Source organism: Tamandua tetradactyla, chromosome 5, assembly GCF_023851605.1.
Source record: "Tamandua tetradactyla isolate mTamTet1 chromosome 5, mTamTet1.pri, whole genome shotgun sequence".
Lineage (NCBI taxonomy): Eukaryota > Metazoa > Chordata > Mammalia > Pilosa > Myrmecophagidae > Tamandua > Tamandua tetradactyla.
In genome coordinates, this window is record NC_135331.1 from 27,330,947 (window position 1) to 27,347,262 (window position 16,316).

The 16,316-nt window shown below is 46.9% G+C and overlaps 1 protein-coding gene across 3 annotated transcripts in view; it reads left to right on the forward strand.

The window, feature by feature from the left end:
• KLHL22 (kelch like family member 22) overlaps window positions 1-16,316 on the forward strand; it is a 46,667-nt gene that overhangs the window by 27,521 nt on the left and 2,830 nt on the right. For all 3 annotated transcript variants that reach the window (XM_077160318.1, XM_077160319.1, XM_077160320.1), the window contains 3 exons: window positions 530-1,248; window positions 8,474-8,666; window positions 15,832-16,065. In XM_077160318.1, the coding sequence (XP_077016433.1) occupies window positions 530-1,248; window positions 8,474-8,666; window positions 15,832-16,065 (1,146 nt within the window). The remainder of the gene's footprint in view (window positions 1-529; window positions 1,249-8,473; window positions 8,667-15,831; window positions 16,066-16,316) is intronic.

Genomic DNA, 16,316 nt, shown 5'->3' on the forward strand with positions numbered 1-16,316 from the left:
GCACTTTTGGAGAGGCTGACTCTTCTAGAGAGCCCAGGGGTAGGGGGTGGGGTTGCAGGGCCCTTCTAACGTCTGACATGGTGACCATTTCTGCGGCTTCCTGTATCCCTGGAGTTCCAGTACTTTTCATCTGGAAGGTAACTGACATAGGCTAAAGGTCTACTATGTGCCAAGTAATTCCTGTGCACTGTCACTTTTAATTTGTTCCTCTCTTCTTTAGCTGGCCCCATTTAATAGATGAAGAAGCTAAAGCTCAGACTAAGTCAGTTTTTGAGTCAGGATTTAAGCCCAGGCAGTCTGGCATGAACCAGATGGTCTCAGGTGTGACAAACAAAAGTGTGGCCCTGGGCCTGGGTTAGGAAAGGTCAGGAGAGGTCTGCACAGCTGGGAAGGGCTTGGGCTTTGCTTTCCTCCTGGGGGCCGGTTGCAGTGGGCACCACACATACTGCATTTCTGCCGTTATTCTCAGTCTCCTTCCCCAGATGTAAATCCCCAGCCTGGGCTTGAGTGGGTGTCATTCTTTTTCCAGATACCAGAAATCATTCACTTCTGCTGTGATTTCCTCATGTCCTGGGTGGATGAGGAGAACATCCTCGATGTCTACCGGCTGGCGGAGCTGTTTGACTTGAGCCGTCTGACCGAGCAGCTGGACACTTACATCCTCAAAAACTTTGTGGCCTTCTCGCGGACTGACAAATATCGCCAGCTTCCCCTGGAGAAGGTCTACTCCCTTCTCAGCAGCAACCGCCTGGAGGTCTCCTGTGAGACAGAGGTGTACGAGGGTGCCCTGCTCTACCACTACACCCCGGAGCAGGTGCAGGCCGACCAGATCTCGCTGCATGAGCCCCCCAAGCTTCTTGAGACGGTGCGGTTCCCCCTGATGGAAGCTGAGGTCCTGCAGCGGCTGCACGACAAGTTGGACCCGAGCCCGCTCCGGGACACTGTGGCCAGCGCCCTCATGTACCACCGGAACGAGAGCCTGCAGCCCAGCCTGCAGGGCCCACAGACGGAGCTGCGCTCGGACTTTCAGTGCGTCGTGGGCTTTGGGGGCATCCACTCCACACCATCCACTGTCCTCAGTGACCAGGCCAAGTACCTGAACCCCATGCTGGGAGAGTGGAAGCACTTCACTGCCTCCCTGGCTCCCCGAATGTCCAACCAGGGCATCGCGGTTCTGAACAACTTTGTGTACTTAATTGGTGGGGACAACAATGTCCAAGGATTCCGTGCTGAGTCCCGGTGCTGGAGGTAAGAAAAGGCTCTTGGCTGTGCTTCTACCTTCAACTGACACTGGGGTGCAGGAATCAGGGATCAAAAGGGCTGGGGGCATCCAGTGCTCAGGTCGGAGATATGTCCCACAAGGGCAAGGCAACCTGAGCAGGAAGGTTCCTCATCAGTCTTTTATGTGGTTACAGCCTGTCAAGCTGCCAGAATGCAGAAACAGAATGACTTTTAAAAAGGGGAGTTTAGTAAGTTGCTAGTTTACAGTTCTAAGGCCGAGAAAATGTCCCAATTAAAACAAGTTTATAGACATGTCCAATCTAAGGCATCCAGGGAAAGATACCTTGGTTCAAGAAGGCCGATGAAGTTCAGGGTTTCTCTCTCAAGTGGAAGGGCACATGGCGAACACAGTCAGGGTTCCTCTCTCATCTGGAAGGGCATGTGGTGAACACAGCATCATCTGCTAGCTTCTGGCTTCCTGTTTCATGAAGCTCCCCAGGAGACATTTTCCTTCTTCATCTCCAAAGGTCTCTGGCTGGCGGACTCTGCTTCTCATGGCTATGTCATTCTCTGCTCTCTCAGAAATCTCTTTCATTTTCCAAAATGTTTCCTCTTTTATAGGACTCCAGAAACTTATCAAGACCCGCCCAAATGGATGGAGATATGTTGTCACCTAATCCAGCTTAACATCCACTCTTGATTAAATCACATCTCCAGGGAGATGATCTGATTACAGTTTCAAACATACAGTATTGAATAGGAGATTATTCTGCCTTTATGAAATGGGATTTAGATTAAAACATGGTTTTTCTAGGAGATATACATCCTTTCAAACCAGCATACAGGGGTGCCCCTATTTTATAGAATAAAGTTTAGGTTTATTCGCAGGTTGTGGATGGCAGTGAGATGAGAAAAGGAGGGCCTGCAATGCCTTCCTTCTCTCGTGTTGCCTGCTCCTTCTCAGAAGCTCGCTCACATTAGACCATACCCTGCTCAGTCTTGTGGAGAGGGGCTGGCTTGTGAGTAAGCAGGGTGCACTCAGACTGGCTGAGCATAAGGTGAAGGGGGCCTTGGTAGGAGGGGCAGTCAGGCCTTGGAAGGTGTGGGCCTGGGTGCTGGGGAGTGTTGGGCCTTCCCTCTTGCTCTCTCTTGAGCTTTGCATCACTAATCTCCCCTTGGCATGTCCTCTGAGGTCATCTCTTTAACCCACGAGCCGTGGTGGAAGGCGGTATCCTGCTACTGACACCAGAAGGGCAGTTGTTGTCCCATGGGAGTGGTCAAGGCTGACATGCATCACTGAGCCCCATGCCAGATTTTCTTCCCCCAGGCCTGTGGTCAGGCATATCTTGGGTGTGAAGTTTGAGAAAGGGTTTCGTCGACTGCTGTGGTCTGTGGGGTACTTCATGCTCTATTAGCCTGAGGCTGTGATCCCCACAGCTCCATCTTTTTGGGAAGAACAAGGGAAAGAGGTCAAGTCTCCACAGCCTCAGATACCAAGCAGATTCCCAGGGGCTCCTCCACTCTCTTTGGCTTGACTCGTTGGGATTTTATGCATGTGGAAAATCTCCACCTCTGGGAGCTGAAAGATAGTGCTGCAGAGAGAGCACTCCACCAGCTGCTTTTCTACACCTGTGAGCTGGGTGCTGACCGAACTCATATTCACGATTCCGTTTTCCAGGGTAAGGGTGGGTAGGGCTGGCCAGGCTAGCCCGCTCAGAGTCAGGGCAGAGACCACGGCCAAGGTGGAGGTGGCCACTCCTTGGTCACCTCCGATGTCCTGGCCTCAGGAAGTGGTTGCTTTTGTTTAGCTGATGCGACCCAAACTCAGCTTGGCAGCTCACTGTGAGGAAGGTAAGAGTTCTGAAGGGAGCAGACGGAGGTTGCCTCCAGCAGGTGTGGCAGCACCAGTTCCAGGTCCCTCTCTGGCTGGATCCTGACACTTCTTTTTCAGGGTGCTCACCGGTGTTCCAGTCTCTGCCCAGTGGGGGCGGGGACGCAGTATACCAGGCCAGGGGCCTGAAGGCTTTTGCACAGGGCCATCCCTGTAGGTGACAGCTGGGGACTCTTCCCTGCCCCTGCACTCCATCCTCTTGTTACCTGCTGTTGAGTTCAGGTCCTTTCAAGATTGTGGCGTCAGCTTCCCTTTCGCGCACACCACTGCATGTGCTGTGAGCCGAACTGGAGTTAGTGCTCATATTGGCCCCTGCAGTCAGTAACCACAGCTTCAGACACCAGTTGAGGGTGGTGAGGCCTGCTGGGATGAGAACGGGATGGGAGAGGGGCTGAGGTGGGGGGTGTGGGGGCACCGCCCTTGGGAACCCGGGCCTGCCGTCACTACAGAAGGAACAGTTCGTCACCCCCTTCTGGACTCTTAAAACTTCCAGATGACTCTCTTTTTTTTTTTCTATTCTAATATTTTTATTTTTTAACTTTTTGATTTGAAATAATTTCAAACTTAAAGAAATGTTGCAAGAATAATGTAAGAATGCCCTAAACACTTTACCCAGATTCACCAATTCTTTACACTTTGCCACATTTGTTTTATTATCCTCTACCCCGTCTCTATACATATATATATATTTTTCAGTCATTCGAGTGAATTGCTTATGTTATAACCCTTGTCACTTAATTATGTCAGTGTGTATTTCCTAATAGCATACATTTGCTTATGTTAACCACATACATTCAGGAAATTTAAGTGATGCAATACAGTCCATATTCCAAATTTTTCACAGTTTTCATTTTTTTTTTTTTATTTCCCTTTAATCTGGAGCAGTGTTTCAGCCTTTCTTTGTCTTTCATGACATTGACATTTTTTAAATACAAGCCGGGTATTTCGTAGAATACTTCTCAATTTGGGTTTGTCTGAAGTTTCCTCACGATAAAATTCTCAAAATGCGGTTTGAACTGAGTTGCTATGTAAATGAGACCAGATGACTCTCTTAATGTGAATGTTCTAACAGTTTGGTTCTCTCTCCTTTTCCTTTCAGTAGTTCACCAGCCTTCAATCTACAGATTCTCAGAATATAAGAAAACCAGACTTCAGGTTAAATTAGGATTTGCATTTTGAGCAATTTGCTGGGTGGTGATTTAAAGCAGTGGTACAGGAACTGCATATAACAAGTTACCTGTCTTGGAGCAAGTTGCCTTTGCCTCCAGGATGCCACTGCCTGGCTTTGATTTCTTTTTTTTTGATTGGCCCCATGTCACCCACGTTGTTTTTCTTTGAAACTTTTCTGTGCCTGCAGGCAGCCCTGTGGGTTCTGTTTTTACTGAGCACTCTCAGCAACTTACCTAGGAGTGGCTGTGTGTCCTGACTCCAGTTAAAATATCTTGTTTTATTTCCTTTAGGCATTTCCATGACCAATATTTTTTTATTTTTAAATGGGTATGTAATATAAATACTGAAGAAAATATGTTTACTAAATTTGGAAACCCCAGAAAATTTTTATGCCAACTTTAGATTTCACCCCTAAAGTTGCAATGGAACGTTCCAAAGAGTGAATTAAAGTGACTAAAACTATTTATATGCGTGTTTATGACAATAAAGCTTATTTTTGTTAGCAAAATACTTCTTACTAGAGGATTTATCCTGACAAAGTGGAAAGTAATCCAGTAAAGAGGATGATGTGGATATGTGGGACACAGTGGGGAGATAAGAAATCAGTGCAACTTTGGTTAAATCTAAATTATTGATATATAGCGTGAATAGATATGTGTGTGTCTGTGTGTTTGTGTTCTTCACCTGAAACCAAAAATCCAAACGAACTCAGCCTAGGAAGTGATGGCTGGGGACCAAATGGAAACAAGCAAAAGCTTCCCGAGGGTCTTGTCTTTCTGGCGGAGGATGCTGGTGCTGCCCTGCCCCAGCCTTAAACCAGGGGAGAAAAGCTGTGGCCATAATCACACGTGTTTAGAAGGTAAAAGGGGCCACCCAGCTGGTCTGCCCGAGCCTGGCCTGGCCCCAGCCTGACCTCCCTCGGCTCGTGCCCTTGTCTCTCAGGCCTCGAACACCATCTTCTCAGGGGACTTTTCCTGGTCGCCCAAACAGAGCTCTGCCCTCTGCAGCACCCACTGCCCAAAAGGTCGCACTCTTTATCCTATTTTTCTTCCTGGTGTGTGTCATGATACTGAGCAGTTGCTTCTTGCTCTATTCTCTTTGGTCTGTTTCCCATTTGACAGTGGAAGGCGGAGACCTGTCTCTCAAGCTTACCTCTGGATTCCATAACTAAAGAACCCTGCGTGGCCCATGTTAGGCAGTCAGGGACTGTTTGTAGGGTGGATGAATGGTTTCCCTGCTGGTAATCTGTTCATTAGTTTATGAATCCATCAGCAGATGTTGCATGATCTACCCTGAGTTAGATGCCGTACTGAGGCCTAGGAAGATAGCGAGGAGCCCCGATCCTCTGTGAATGCCCCTCGAGTTCACGAGGACCCTTTGTGTGTGGTCTTTTCCTGACCCCTGGATGGCTCTCTTAGGCAGGCAGTGTTGGCCTATTGGACAGATGCAGACCCTGGGTGATGCCTGTAGGAAGGGCTGGCGGCTCACGTATTTGGGGCTAAGGATGAAACTGGTCTCTTCACTAACCAACAGAGGTCTTTTTTTAAAAAAATTATTTATTAATTAAAAAAAAAGAAACGAAATAAAACAACATACATAATCAGTAATTCACAATATCATCACTTAGTTGCATATGCATCATTTCTTAGAACATTTGCATTAATTCAGAAGAAGAAATAAAAAGACAATAGAAAAAGAAATAAAACGAACACAGGAAAGAAAAAAAAAGATTATACCTACCATATCCCTTACCGCTCTCTTTCATTGATCACTAGCATTTCAAACTAAATTTATTTTAGCATGTGTTCCCCCTATTATTTATTTTTATTCCATATGTTCTCCTCCTTTGTTGACAAGGTAGATAAAAGGAGCATCAGACACAAGGTTTTCACAATCACAGTCACATTGTGACAGCTGTATCATTATTCAATCATCCTCAAGAACATGGCTACTGGAACACAGCTCTACATTTTCAGGTAGTTCCCTCCAGTCTCTCCGTTACATCTTGAATAACAAGATGATATCTACTTGATGCATAAGAATAACCTCCAGGATAACCTCTGGACTCTGTTTGGAATCTCTCAGCCATTGACACTTTGTCTCATTTCCCTCTTCCCCCTTTTGGTCGAGAAGGTTTTCTCAATCCCTTGATGCTAAATCTCAGCTCATTCTAGGGTTTTTCTCAATCCCTTGATGCTGAGTCTCCGTTCATTCCAAGAACCAACAGAGGTCTTAAGCCAAAAAATTGTTCACTCTCCTTTGGGCCAATTGAAATTTTTAGACTCTTTTCTCTTTGTAGTTCTTCTTACTCTGGAAAACTAAAAAATACTTGTAAGAGGCTGATATTCTTATCTGTGGGCAGCTGAGCAAGGAGGCTTCAGAAGCAGGAGCATGTCAGGTGTTGGTGTCTGGGTGGTTGCCCCAAGAAAACAGACAGACGTAGGTCAGGGCACCAGTGGGTTTGGGGCTCATGTGGTCCTGGCACATGTAGCTCTGTGGTGTCTGTCCCTCCAGACAAGCAGACCTGCACAGCAGAGCACTAGACCTGGGCACAGAAAGAGTATGGGGAAGCGGGACTTGTGGCAGGAGGTAGGGCCAGACTGGGCTGGGGCACAGGGTGCCCACACTCAAGATGTGAAGGGTCTTGGGTGTCAGAGTAAGACACCTGGTTTTTGTGGGTTTTTTTAAATCTGAGGTCTTATTTATTTCACAAAATTACTTTTAAAAGAAATACAAACCACAGGGTGACGTCACAAAGATGGCAACTTAAGACATCCCTAAGAAATTTCCCCTTAGAGACAGTTAAAGAAAAGAATTGATTAAATTTGCTTGGAACTCTAGAGGATGATAGAGACTGGAGAAAGACTCCACAAAGGCTGAATCAAAGTAAAACACAAACACACACACAAAAGGTAAAAGAGCAGCACAGCTCTTCCCATCTGGAGGCCTTCCACGCACTTGCCCTGCCTGGATTAAAAGACACACCGAGCTATGCTTGCCTGGGTTTTAGTGGGCAAGCAGCAGCTCTGCTGTCATGTATGTGACGGGAAGGTGCAGAGTAGGAAGTTGGAGTTGGGCTGGGGGCCAGCTGGAGAGGCTTTGGCTGTGGAGGTCATGGGGTGGCCTGGACTGAGCACAGCAGGGGGTATGGAGAGGTTTCTGGGGAAAATTCTGTGGGATCTGTGACCTTCTGACCAGGAAGGAGGTTTCTAGATTGGGGACTGGGGTAGGTGGTACGACCTGTAGAAGGAGGAAGTGAGTTGCGGGAAGATCAGAGTTCCATTGAGGACAGGTGAGCAGCTGGGTGAAGATGGCTGAGAGTGTCTGGAACGTGGGTCAGAAGTACAGGAACGAGTGATGGTGATGGTTGGTGGTCCTCGGGTGGATGAGGTTACCGAGAGTGGGAATCTAACTCTGAAGGGAACAGAGAGGGTTGCTGGAGAAGACAGCCAGACCGCTGTCTGTGGGAGTCCTGGAAATCCGACAGGACCCTGCCCGGGAGAGAGAGGGAGAGCTGCTCCCAGCTGGAGCAGTCAGGAAATCCTGAGAGCAGCTGACTAAGCTGGTCCTTATGGAGCATTGGCAGGCTGAGAGTGAGGGGAAGCAGTGAGCCAGCAGACAGCTGCATGCAGAAAGAATAGTCAACATCTTGACTCCTGTGTGAGGGGCATGATGAGGGTGAGCTGTGCTGGGAGCTTGGTGCATGTTCTGAGGGGCTAATCGGCACTGTGCAGGGCACGTCCTGGTCAGACCCCTGGGTGATGGAAGGTGGGGGCAGTGTGAGGCCAGGAGGCCTATGAGGAGGGAAGCTGTCATGCTGGACTCGTTAAGAGGGGCCATGGTTGGGGGCCTTCCTGAAAGGGAACAGGGCCCTGGGGACCATGAGGCAAGATAAAGTTGGATTGAGGTGCTTGCAGGCGCCCTGGGGTAAACAGGTTGGTGGGCTAGAAAGTATCTGAGGAAAGTACCCAGAAGGGACAGGCGTCATGGGACCCAGTAGCACACCCTCCAGGGCTGAGTCTAACAGCATGGCTGGCATTCAGACATGCACTGGCATGTGGGGCCCTGGGGCCAGGGTTCAGGCTGGACTGTGACAGAGGGGAAGGGCCGGGGCTGGAGGCATGGGTGGGGCCTGCTGAGCAGCCTTTCCTGCCTGGCCAATGTGGTATTGCTCTCATGTCTCTGAAAAAGGTATGACCCGCGGCACAACCGCTGGTTCCAGATCCAGTCCCTGCAGCAGGAGCATGCCGATCTTTGTGTGTGTGTCGTGGGCAAGTACATCTACGCCGTGGCAGGCCGGGACTACCACAGCGACCTGAATGCCGTGGAGTGCTACGACCCCGCCACCAACTCCTGGTCCTATGTGGCTCCGCTCAAGAGGGAGGTAAGGAGCCTCTTCTGAAAGAGACCTTCTCGTGCCTGCCTTCAGTCCTGGGGTGTGGAGAGACAGTGAGCTGTCATTGTCTCCGTGGAGACCCTGCACTGAGACCTGGTCATGCCATGTTGGCCTCCGTAAGTTGCTTCGACCCTACAGCTTAGATGTAGCCAGGAGCCTCCCCTTGTCTGTCCCTTAGCACAGCTGAGACCAGCTAGGCTGTTTCCAAAGATGCTAAACCGGAGATGCAGCCTTTCAGCAGCCACGTTCTCAGACTTTTTTGCCATAGGCTCTCTGGAGCATTGGGGCCAGAATTGCTTTAAGAGCCTTTGAGAAGCCAGTATTGCTTTAAGTTTATGTGTGTGTGTGTGTGAAAAAAAAAGATCATGTGCATTTTACGCATTACTTTATTCCAATTTGAAGATATTTAAAATCATACTCGTTGTGTAACGGTGATGCCCTAGGGAGGTGCCTTTCTTTTAGTCTGTGGTTTTGGAGTACTTGGATGCTGGCCCAGGAAGCAGGTGTGGGATCACAGGGGAGGAGGAAGCTGAGCTGGTCCCAAACTCCCAGGTCCCAGCCTCTCAGCACAGGGTGCTGCCCTCCTAGGAGCAGCACCACCCTTTGAGGAGCACCTGCAGTCAGTGGGGTTCCACCTTTGGGATCCCTCAGCCTCCTAAGGCTTGGTGGACATATGTGCAGGCGCAGAGCCACGCTCTGCCCACACGAACTCTGGGGCCTTGACAAGACTTTTGGCCTTTCTGAACCTCTTTCCGCTTTGCCTCTCACCCTCTTCCAAGCCCTCCAGGGCTTAGACCTTAGGGAGCTGGCAGTATTCCTAATTGGTCCAGCTCCTTGCCACCTGGGTGCGGCCTCACTCACACAGCAAACCCGGCACTCCTGGTCCCTCCAGCACCACTGCCTCCAGGGTCAAGGATTCCTGTCCTTTCTCACAGGCAAGAAAGGTTGGCCTTGTTCCCGGGTCCTCAGCTTTGAGGAAGAAAGCCTTTCTTGGGGGGCATTCCCTACCGTCATCTTGGAGAATGGAGCAGATTTTGCATGAAAAATATTTGGGGGTCATTGAGACATGATAGACAAGGATTGGCTCCTGAATTCTATTCCAGAGTCGTGGAAGATATGAAGGTGGGATGCCTCCTGGATGGGGGTTGAGAAGCGGAAGGGGCTTTAATGGTTCTTTGTCTTGGTTGCTTGGGGAAGCTGCAGTTCTCCAGCATGGCCACAGAGGGGCAGCCGTGGTCTTCCGCGAGCCACAACTGGCAGCTAGCTTTCCTTCTTTCTTTCCTTCATGCATTAATTCAGCAACTATGTATTAAAGCACAACTGGCCATTGTAAACCATTATACAAATCAGTAAGATAATTAACAGTATGGTAGGTGTGGTTAAGGAAGTCAAGAGGAGCCTGAACTAAAGAATTTCCTGGGAGGGGGCTTGGGCAGGACTAAGTTAGGTATATGAGTTGGGGGAGGTCCATCTGAGGAGAATTCAAGTAGAATGACGTATAGGGGAAGACTGAGTGGCAGCCATTTGGAGAGAGAAGAAGGAACTTGCAGGCCTGAAAAGGAACTTTTTACAGTTCATTATGAGAGAATGGAGAAGCTATGAGAGTACTTGATAAGAGAAGGGGAGTGAGAGCAGAAGCCAGGTAGTTATTGGGTGGTTTAGGTAGATGGCTGCGGGGGCTCTGAAGATGGAGGAGGCTGGGTAGAGTCAAGGCATATTTTGGAGGTGGACTGACCAGAGTTGTTGATGGATCAGATATTGGGGAATGAAAGAGGGATGGATCATGATAAACTCCCAAGCTCCAGGTGTGAGCACCTGGGTGGAAGGTGAGGCCACCCCCTGAGAGGACAAATAGGTTTTCATGAAAGGAAAGATTCCATCTAGAGCATGATAAATGTGAGCTGCCTGGGGGCTGTCATGAAGAAACGTTAGTTAGGCATTCGAGGTTTGAAGCCCAGGGGCATAGTCAGGCTGGAGAAAGCATTACTCAGCCCTGGAAGGAAGTGAACTGCTGGGACACACTACAGCATGAATGGGCCTCGAAGACATTTGAACTAAATAAGCCAAACACATAAGTTCAAGTAGTATGTGATTTCTCTTCTATGAAATACTTAGAATAAGCAATTCCACAGTGTCAGGAAGCAGAATATTGGTTACCAGGGGTGGGGGGACGGGGAATGGAGAGTTATAGCTTAATGTATATGAGTTTCTGTTAGGTTGAAGGATGGAGAAAAATGTGTCAAATCAAAGGAAAGAAGGATTGGCAATATTAATAGCAGATAAAGTAGAATTCAGAGAAAAGAAAATTACCAGAGACTGAGAGGACATTATATAGTGACACAGGGTCAAGCCATCAAGAAAACACAGCAGTACAGAATGTGTGTGCAGCAAATAACAGCTAAATATGTGACGCAGAAGGTCATCATGGAAAGGAGAAATAGAGAAACCCACGTGGATACTTTAACATCCTTCTCTCAATCATTATGAAATAACTCGACAGAAAATAAGCAAGGATACAGAAGAAAATTCAACCGCACCATCAGCCGAGTGAACCTACGTCTCTAGGGCACCCTCGGCAACAGCAGAATACACTTTCTTTTCAACTACCCATGGAACACATAGCAAGATGGATCATGCTATGGACCCTAAAACGAACTTCAACATTTAAAATAACTGAAATAGTACTAAGTATGTTCTCTGACCAAAATGCAATCAAACTACAAATCAGTAACAGAAGGGTGACAGGAGAGTCTCCAAACACTTTGAAACTGAACAGCACAGTTCTAAACAATGCATGGGCCAAAGGGGAAGTATCAAAGGAAATAAAAATGAAATACGTGAACTCAGTGAAAATGCAAATGTCAACATTTGTGAGAAATAGCTAAAGGGAAATTTGTAGCACTAAGTGCTCATATTAGAAAAGAGGAAAATCGCAGATCAGTCATTGAAGCTCCCACCTCAAGAACCTGGAAAAAAGAAGAGCAAAATAAACCCAGATCAACCAAAGAAAGGAAATATCAAAGATAAGAGCAAAAATCAATGAAATTAAAAGCAGAAACACAATAGAGAAAATCAGTGAAACAAAAAGTTGGTTCTTCCAGTCGATCATTAAATTGTGACGTGTCCACAAGACTGACAGAAGAGAGGACACATTTAAAATATCAGGAATGAAAAGGACATCACTACAAACTCTACAGACATCAAAGGCTAATGAGGGAATTCTATAACTCTACCTTATAAATTGTTTTTAAATTTTTGTTTAACTAGGCTATTACCTTTTTTTTAATTTTGAAATAATTTTAGACCTGCAGGTCAAATTCCATACAGAGAACTCCAACATATCCCCCACCTCCACCTCCAGATAATAAATATGACAACCTAGATGAAATCATCAATTCCTAGAAAAACCATAAACTACTACAAGTCACTCAGTAAAAAAAATAGGTCATTTGCATAGTCCTATAACTGTTAGGGGAGTTGATGTCTCCAAAAGAAATGTCCAGTTCTAGATGGTTTCACTGGAGAGTTCTATCAAACATTTATTGAAAAATTATCACCAATTCTACGCAGTAAACTTTTTCCAGAAACTGAAAGAGGAAGGAATAACTTCTCAGTTCTTCTCATGAAGTTAGTATTACCCTGTTACCAAAACCAGGCAAAGCCAGTATAAAAATAGAAAACTACAGACCAGAATCTCTCATAAATATACAAAAATCCTTTTAAAAAAATACTAGCAAATAGAATTTAAAACATAGTAGTATAATAATTATTCATTATGACCAAATTGGGTTTATTCCAGGGATGCAAGCTTGGGTCAGTATTCAAAAATCAACCTGTGAAGCCTACCATATTAATAAGCTAAAGAAGAAAAATCACATGGTCACATCAGTGGTCACTGAAAGAGCATTTTACTGCATTAAGCACCCCTTCATGACTGGAACACTCAGAAACAAAAATAGGAGTAGAGGGGAGTTTCCTCAACATGTTTAACAATCTGCAAAACAAAACAAAACAAAAAATTGCATAACTGATGTGAAAGATTGTATGCTTTCCTTCTAAGATCAGGAACTAGGCAAGAAGGCACATGCTTACCGTGCTGTTCCCACATTGTCCTGGAGGTTTTCCCAGTGGAATAGGGCAAATTAACGAAAGGCAAGACTCAGACAGGAAGGACTAAAACTGCCCCTATTTGCAGATGACATAATTGTCTAAGTAAAAAATCCAAAGAAATCTACAAAAAAAAACCCTGAAAAACCAAGTTCGGTAAAGTTGCAGCATCCAGGAAAAACACACAGATCACTTGTACTGGACTCAGGAACTGAACCACAGGCCTGACTGGAAAAAGAAATCATCTGTATTTCTATATCTAACAGTCACAATGTGGATGCTGAAATTAAAAATACCTTTAAAATAGCTGAAATAAATGGAGTGCTTAAGTATATATTTTATAAAACAGGTAGAGGATTTCTATACTGAGAACTGTAAAATGATGAAAGAGATCAAAGAAAATTAAGTGTTGAAGAGACGAACCATGTTCATAGATGGAAGTCTCAACATGGTAGGGGCGTCATTTCTTCCTCAGATGATACAAAAGCGTTCAATGTGTTGCCTTTCAGAATCTGAGCAAGGGTTTTTTGCATTTATGGACAAGACTTTAAACATCTATATGAAGGGACAAAGGAACTAGAATAGTTAAAACAGTTTTGAAGAAGAAAGGTAAAATGGTAGAAATCAGGCCCTGATTTCAAAGGTTCCTATATAATAAGCAATCACACTATAGTTTTGTCAGAGGGATAAACACAGAGATCAGTGGAGTAGAACGGACAACCCAGAAACAGACCCCCTCCCCCTGCCATGTAGCCCAGTTGTTTTTAACAATGCTGGAAAAATAGTTGAATGGATAAAAGACAGCCTTTTCACCCAACGCTGCTGCTAGAACAATTAGACGTCTATAGGCAAAAAACAACAACTTCAACCTGAGTCTTTCACCATATACAAAAAATTAATTCAAAATAGATCACTGAGTTAAACATGTGAAGCACCCAACTATGAAACCTTTAGATAAAAAAGATTAGAATAAAATCTAATGGGCTCTGGGCTAGGCAAAGAGTTCTTAACTTGACGCCAAAAGTTTAATTAATAAAACAAAAAGTTGATAAGTTGGACTTCATGAAAATTTAAAACTTTTACTCTGCAAAAGACACTGATAAAACGATGAAACCACAAGCTGCAGGGTGGGAGGAAATATTTGCAAGCAACGTATCAGACAAAGGACTAATATCTGATACCTATTTATATATGTCTAATATACATATAGGTATATCTATCAAAAGAACTCTTAAAACTCATCAGTAAACACACACACACACAAACATAAATATTCCCATTAGAAAATGGGCAAAAGGCATGAAGAGATATTTCTCCGAGGAGGATATACAGACAGAAAAGTACATGAGAAGATGTTCACCATCATTAGCAAAATGAAAAGCACAGTGAGCCATCACCACACACCTACCAAAATGGCCAAAATAAAAAACAAAAATGGTGGCAACAGCGAGTGCTGGTGAAATGCAGTAAATAGGTCACTCATCACTCACGCAGTTCTGCTGGGTCTCTGCCACCTACTGGACAGTCCAGCACTTGTGCCCCTGGGCATTTATCCCAAAGAAGTGAAATAGCCAGAAGCTGGAATCAAATCAGATGTCCTTCACTGGAAGAGCACTTTAAAGAGTGGTAGAGACACACCACGACCTACCACCCAGCAGTAAAAAAGAATGAACTGTTGAGGCACCCAGCAGTGTGGATGAGCCTCGATTGGCATAGTCAATCTCCAGAGTTGACTTAACATATGACTCAACTTACATCACATTCTAGAAATGTCAGAACTGCAGAAAGGGAGAAGAGATGAGTGGTTGCCAGGGGCTAAGGAGGGGTCTGGTCTGGAAGGGAAGTGGGATGTAGCCATAGGAGGGCGACACAGGGACCCTTGTGGTAATGGAAATATTCTTTATCTTGACCATGAATTTCAGTGTCCTGTCTGAGATCGTATATTACGGTTTTGCCCAGTGTCACCAATGGGAGAAAATGGGATAAAGGGACCTGGGATCTCTCTGTAGTTTTTTACAAGTACATGTAAATCTGTAATGATCGTAAAATTAATTTTAGGATAAATTGTAAAGGGCCTTCCCAGACCCCCACTGTCAGAGGGAGAAGATCCCAGCCCTCAGCCTGCGTCCTGCCCACGGTGCTGCCCCATCCTGAGCACCCACGTAACATGTGTGTCAGTTGCCAGCCTGTGACAGCACCCTGGGGCCTCCACACCTCTAGGCATGGAAGCTTACATGGGCTTGAGCAGGGTGTGGTGAGGGGACTTGGGACGAGAGTGGAGGCTCGGGAGGTGATAGGGACCAGCGTGGAGGTAGGAGGCCAGGAGTGCCTGGAAGGCACAGGCGAGGCCGAAGGCCTGGTGCCCTGGCCTCCCCACAGGTCCCTACCACCCAGGCGGGGTGGTTCTTTGTGTCTGATTTCACACCTCATGTTTTTCCTCACCACATCATGTGCTTTGTATCATTAAATGTCATTGCAAAGAGACACATTTTGTGAGCGGGGTAAGCAGGCCTGGATGAGTATTCAGCCATCGGGTGTGGGGAGCGGTGGGGGCTGTGGGGAGCTGCCCCGGGGCTGGCTCTGAAGAGGATACTCAGATTCCCTTTGTGTCCCCCTCGCAGATGTCTCCTTTAGACAGAGGGAAGGCGGAGGCTTGGCTCTCCTGCTCGTGGAAGCTCAGTTGATCCCAGGTCACCAAAAGAGTCGTCTACTGGGAAGAGGTCAGGCTCTGAAGAGGATACTCAGATTCCCTTTGTGTCCCCCTCGCAGATGTCTCCTTTAGACAGAGGGAAGGCGGAGGCTTGGCTCTCCTGCTCGTGGAAGCTCAGTTGATCCCAGGTCACCAAAAGAGTCGTCTACTGGGAAGAGGTCAGGCCCCCATAGATAGGACAGTGCATCTGAGAGAAACCCAGGAGCTTTCCTGTCGGATTTTGGAGGGTTGCCTGGGTGCCCTGGGGCGTCTGAATCCACGGCATGGCAGGTGTCGCTGAGCAGCCTCAGCGCTGGTCCAGGCCCCTCCTCACACCCTCTGCCCTGCCGGCCCCAGGTGTATGCCCACGCGGGCGCCACGCTGCAGGGGAAGATGTACGTCACCTGCGGCCGCAGAGGGGAGGACTACCTGAAGGAGACGCACTGCTATGACCCGGCCAGCAACGTTTGGCATGCCCTGGCCGATGGGCCCGTGCGGCGAGCCTGGCACGGCATGGCCACCCTGCTCGACAAGCTCTATGTGATCGGGGGCAGCAACAACGATGCCGGCTACCGCAGGGACGTGCACCAGGTGAGCCCACATCTGGCTGAGGCCGCGGGTCCCAGGCTGTCTGCAGGCGCAGGAGATGGTTTTCCGTCTTCCACAGCCTTGCTGCTGTCCTCTCGTTTTCCAGGAGAGTTAGACCTGGGATTTTCCAGTACAGCCTTCCCAGAACCCAGCAGTATTCCTGTCCCTTCCAGTGTTACTGATAAAAAAAGGAATTGCTACTTGCTTACCAGTGTCTGCTTTCTTAAAAATAAGTTGACTTTAATTATAAAGGT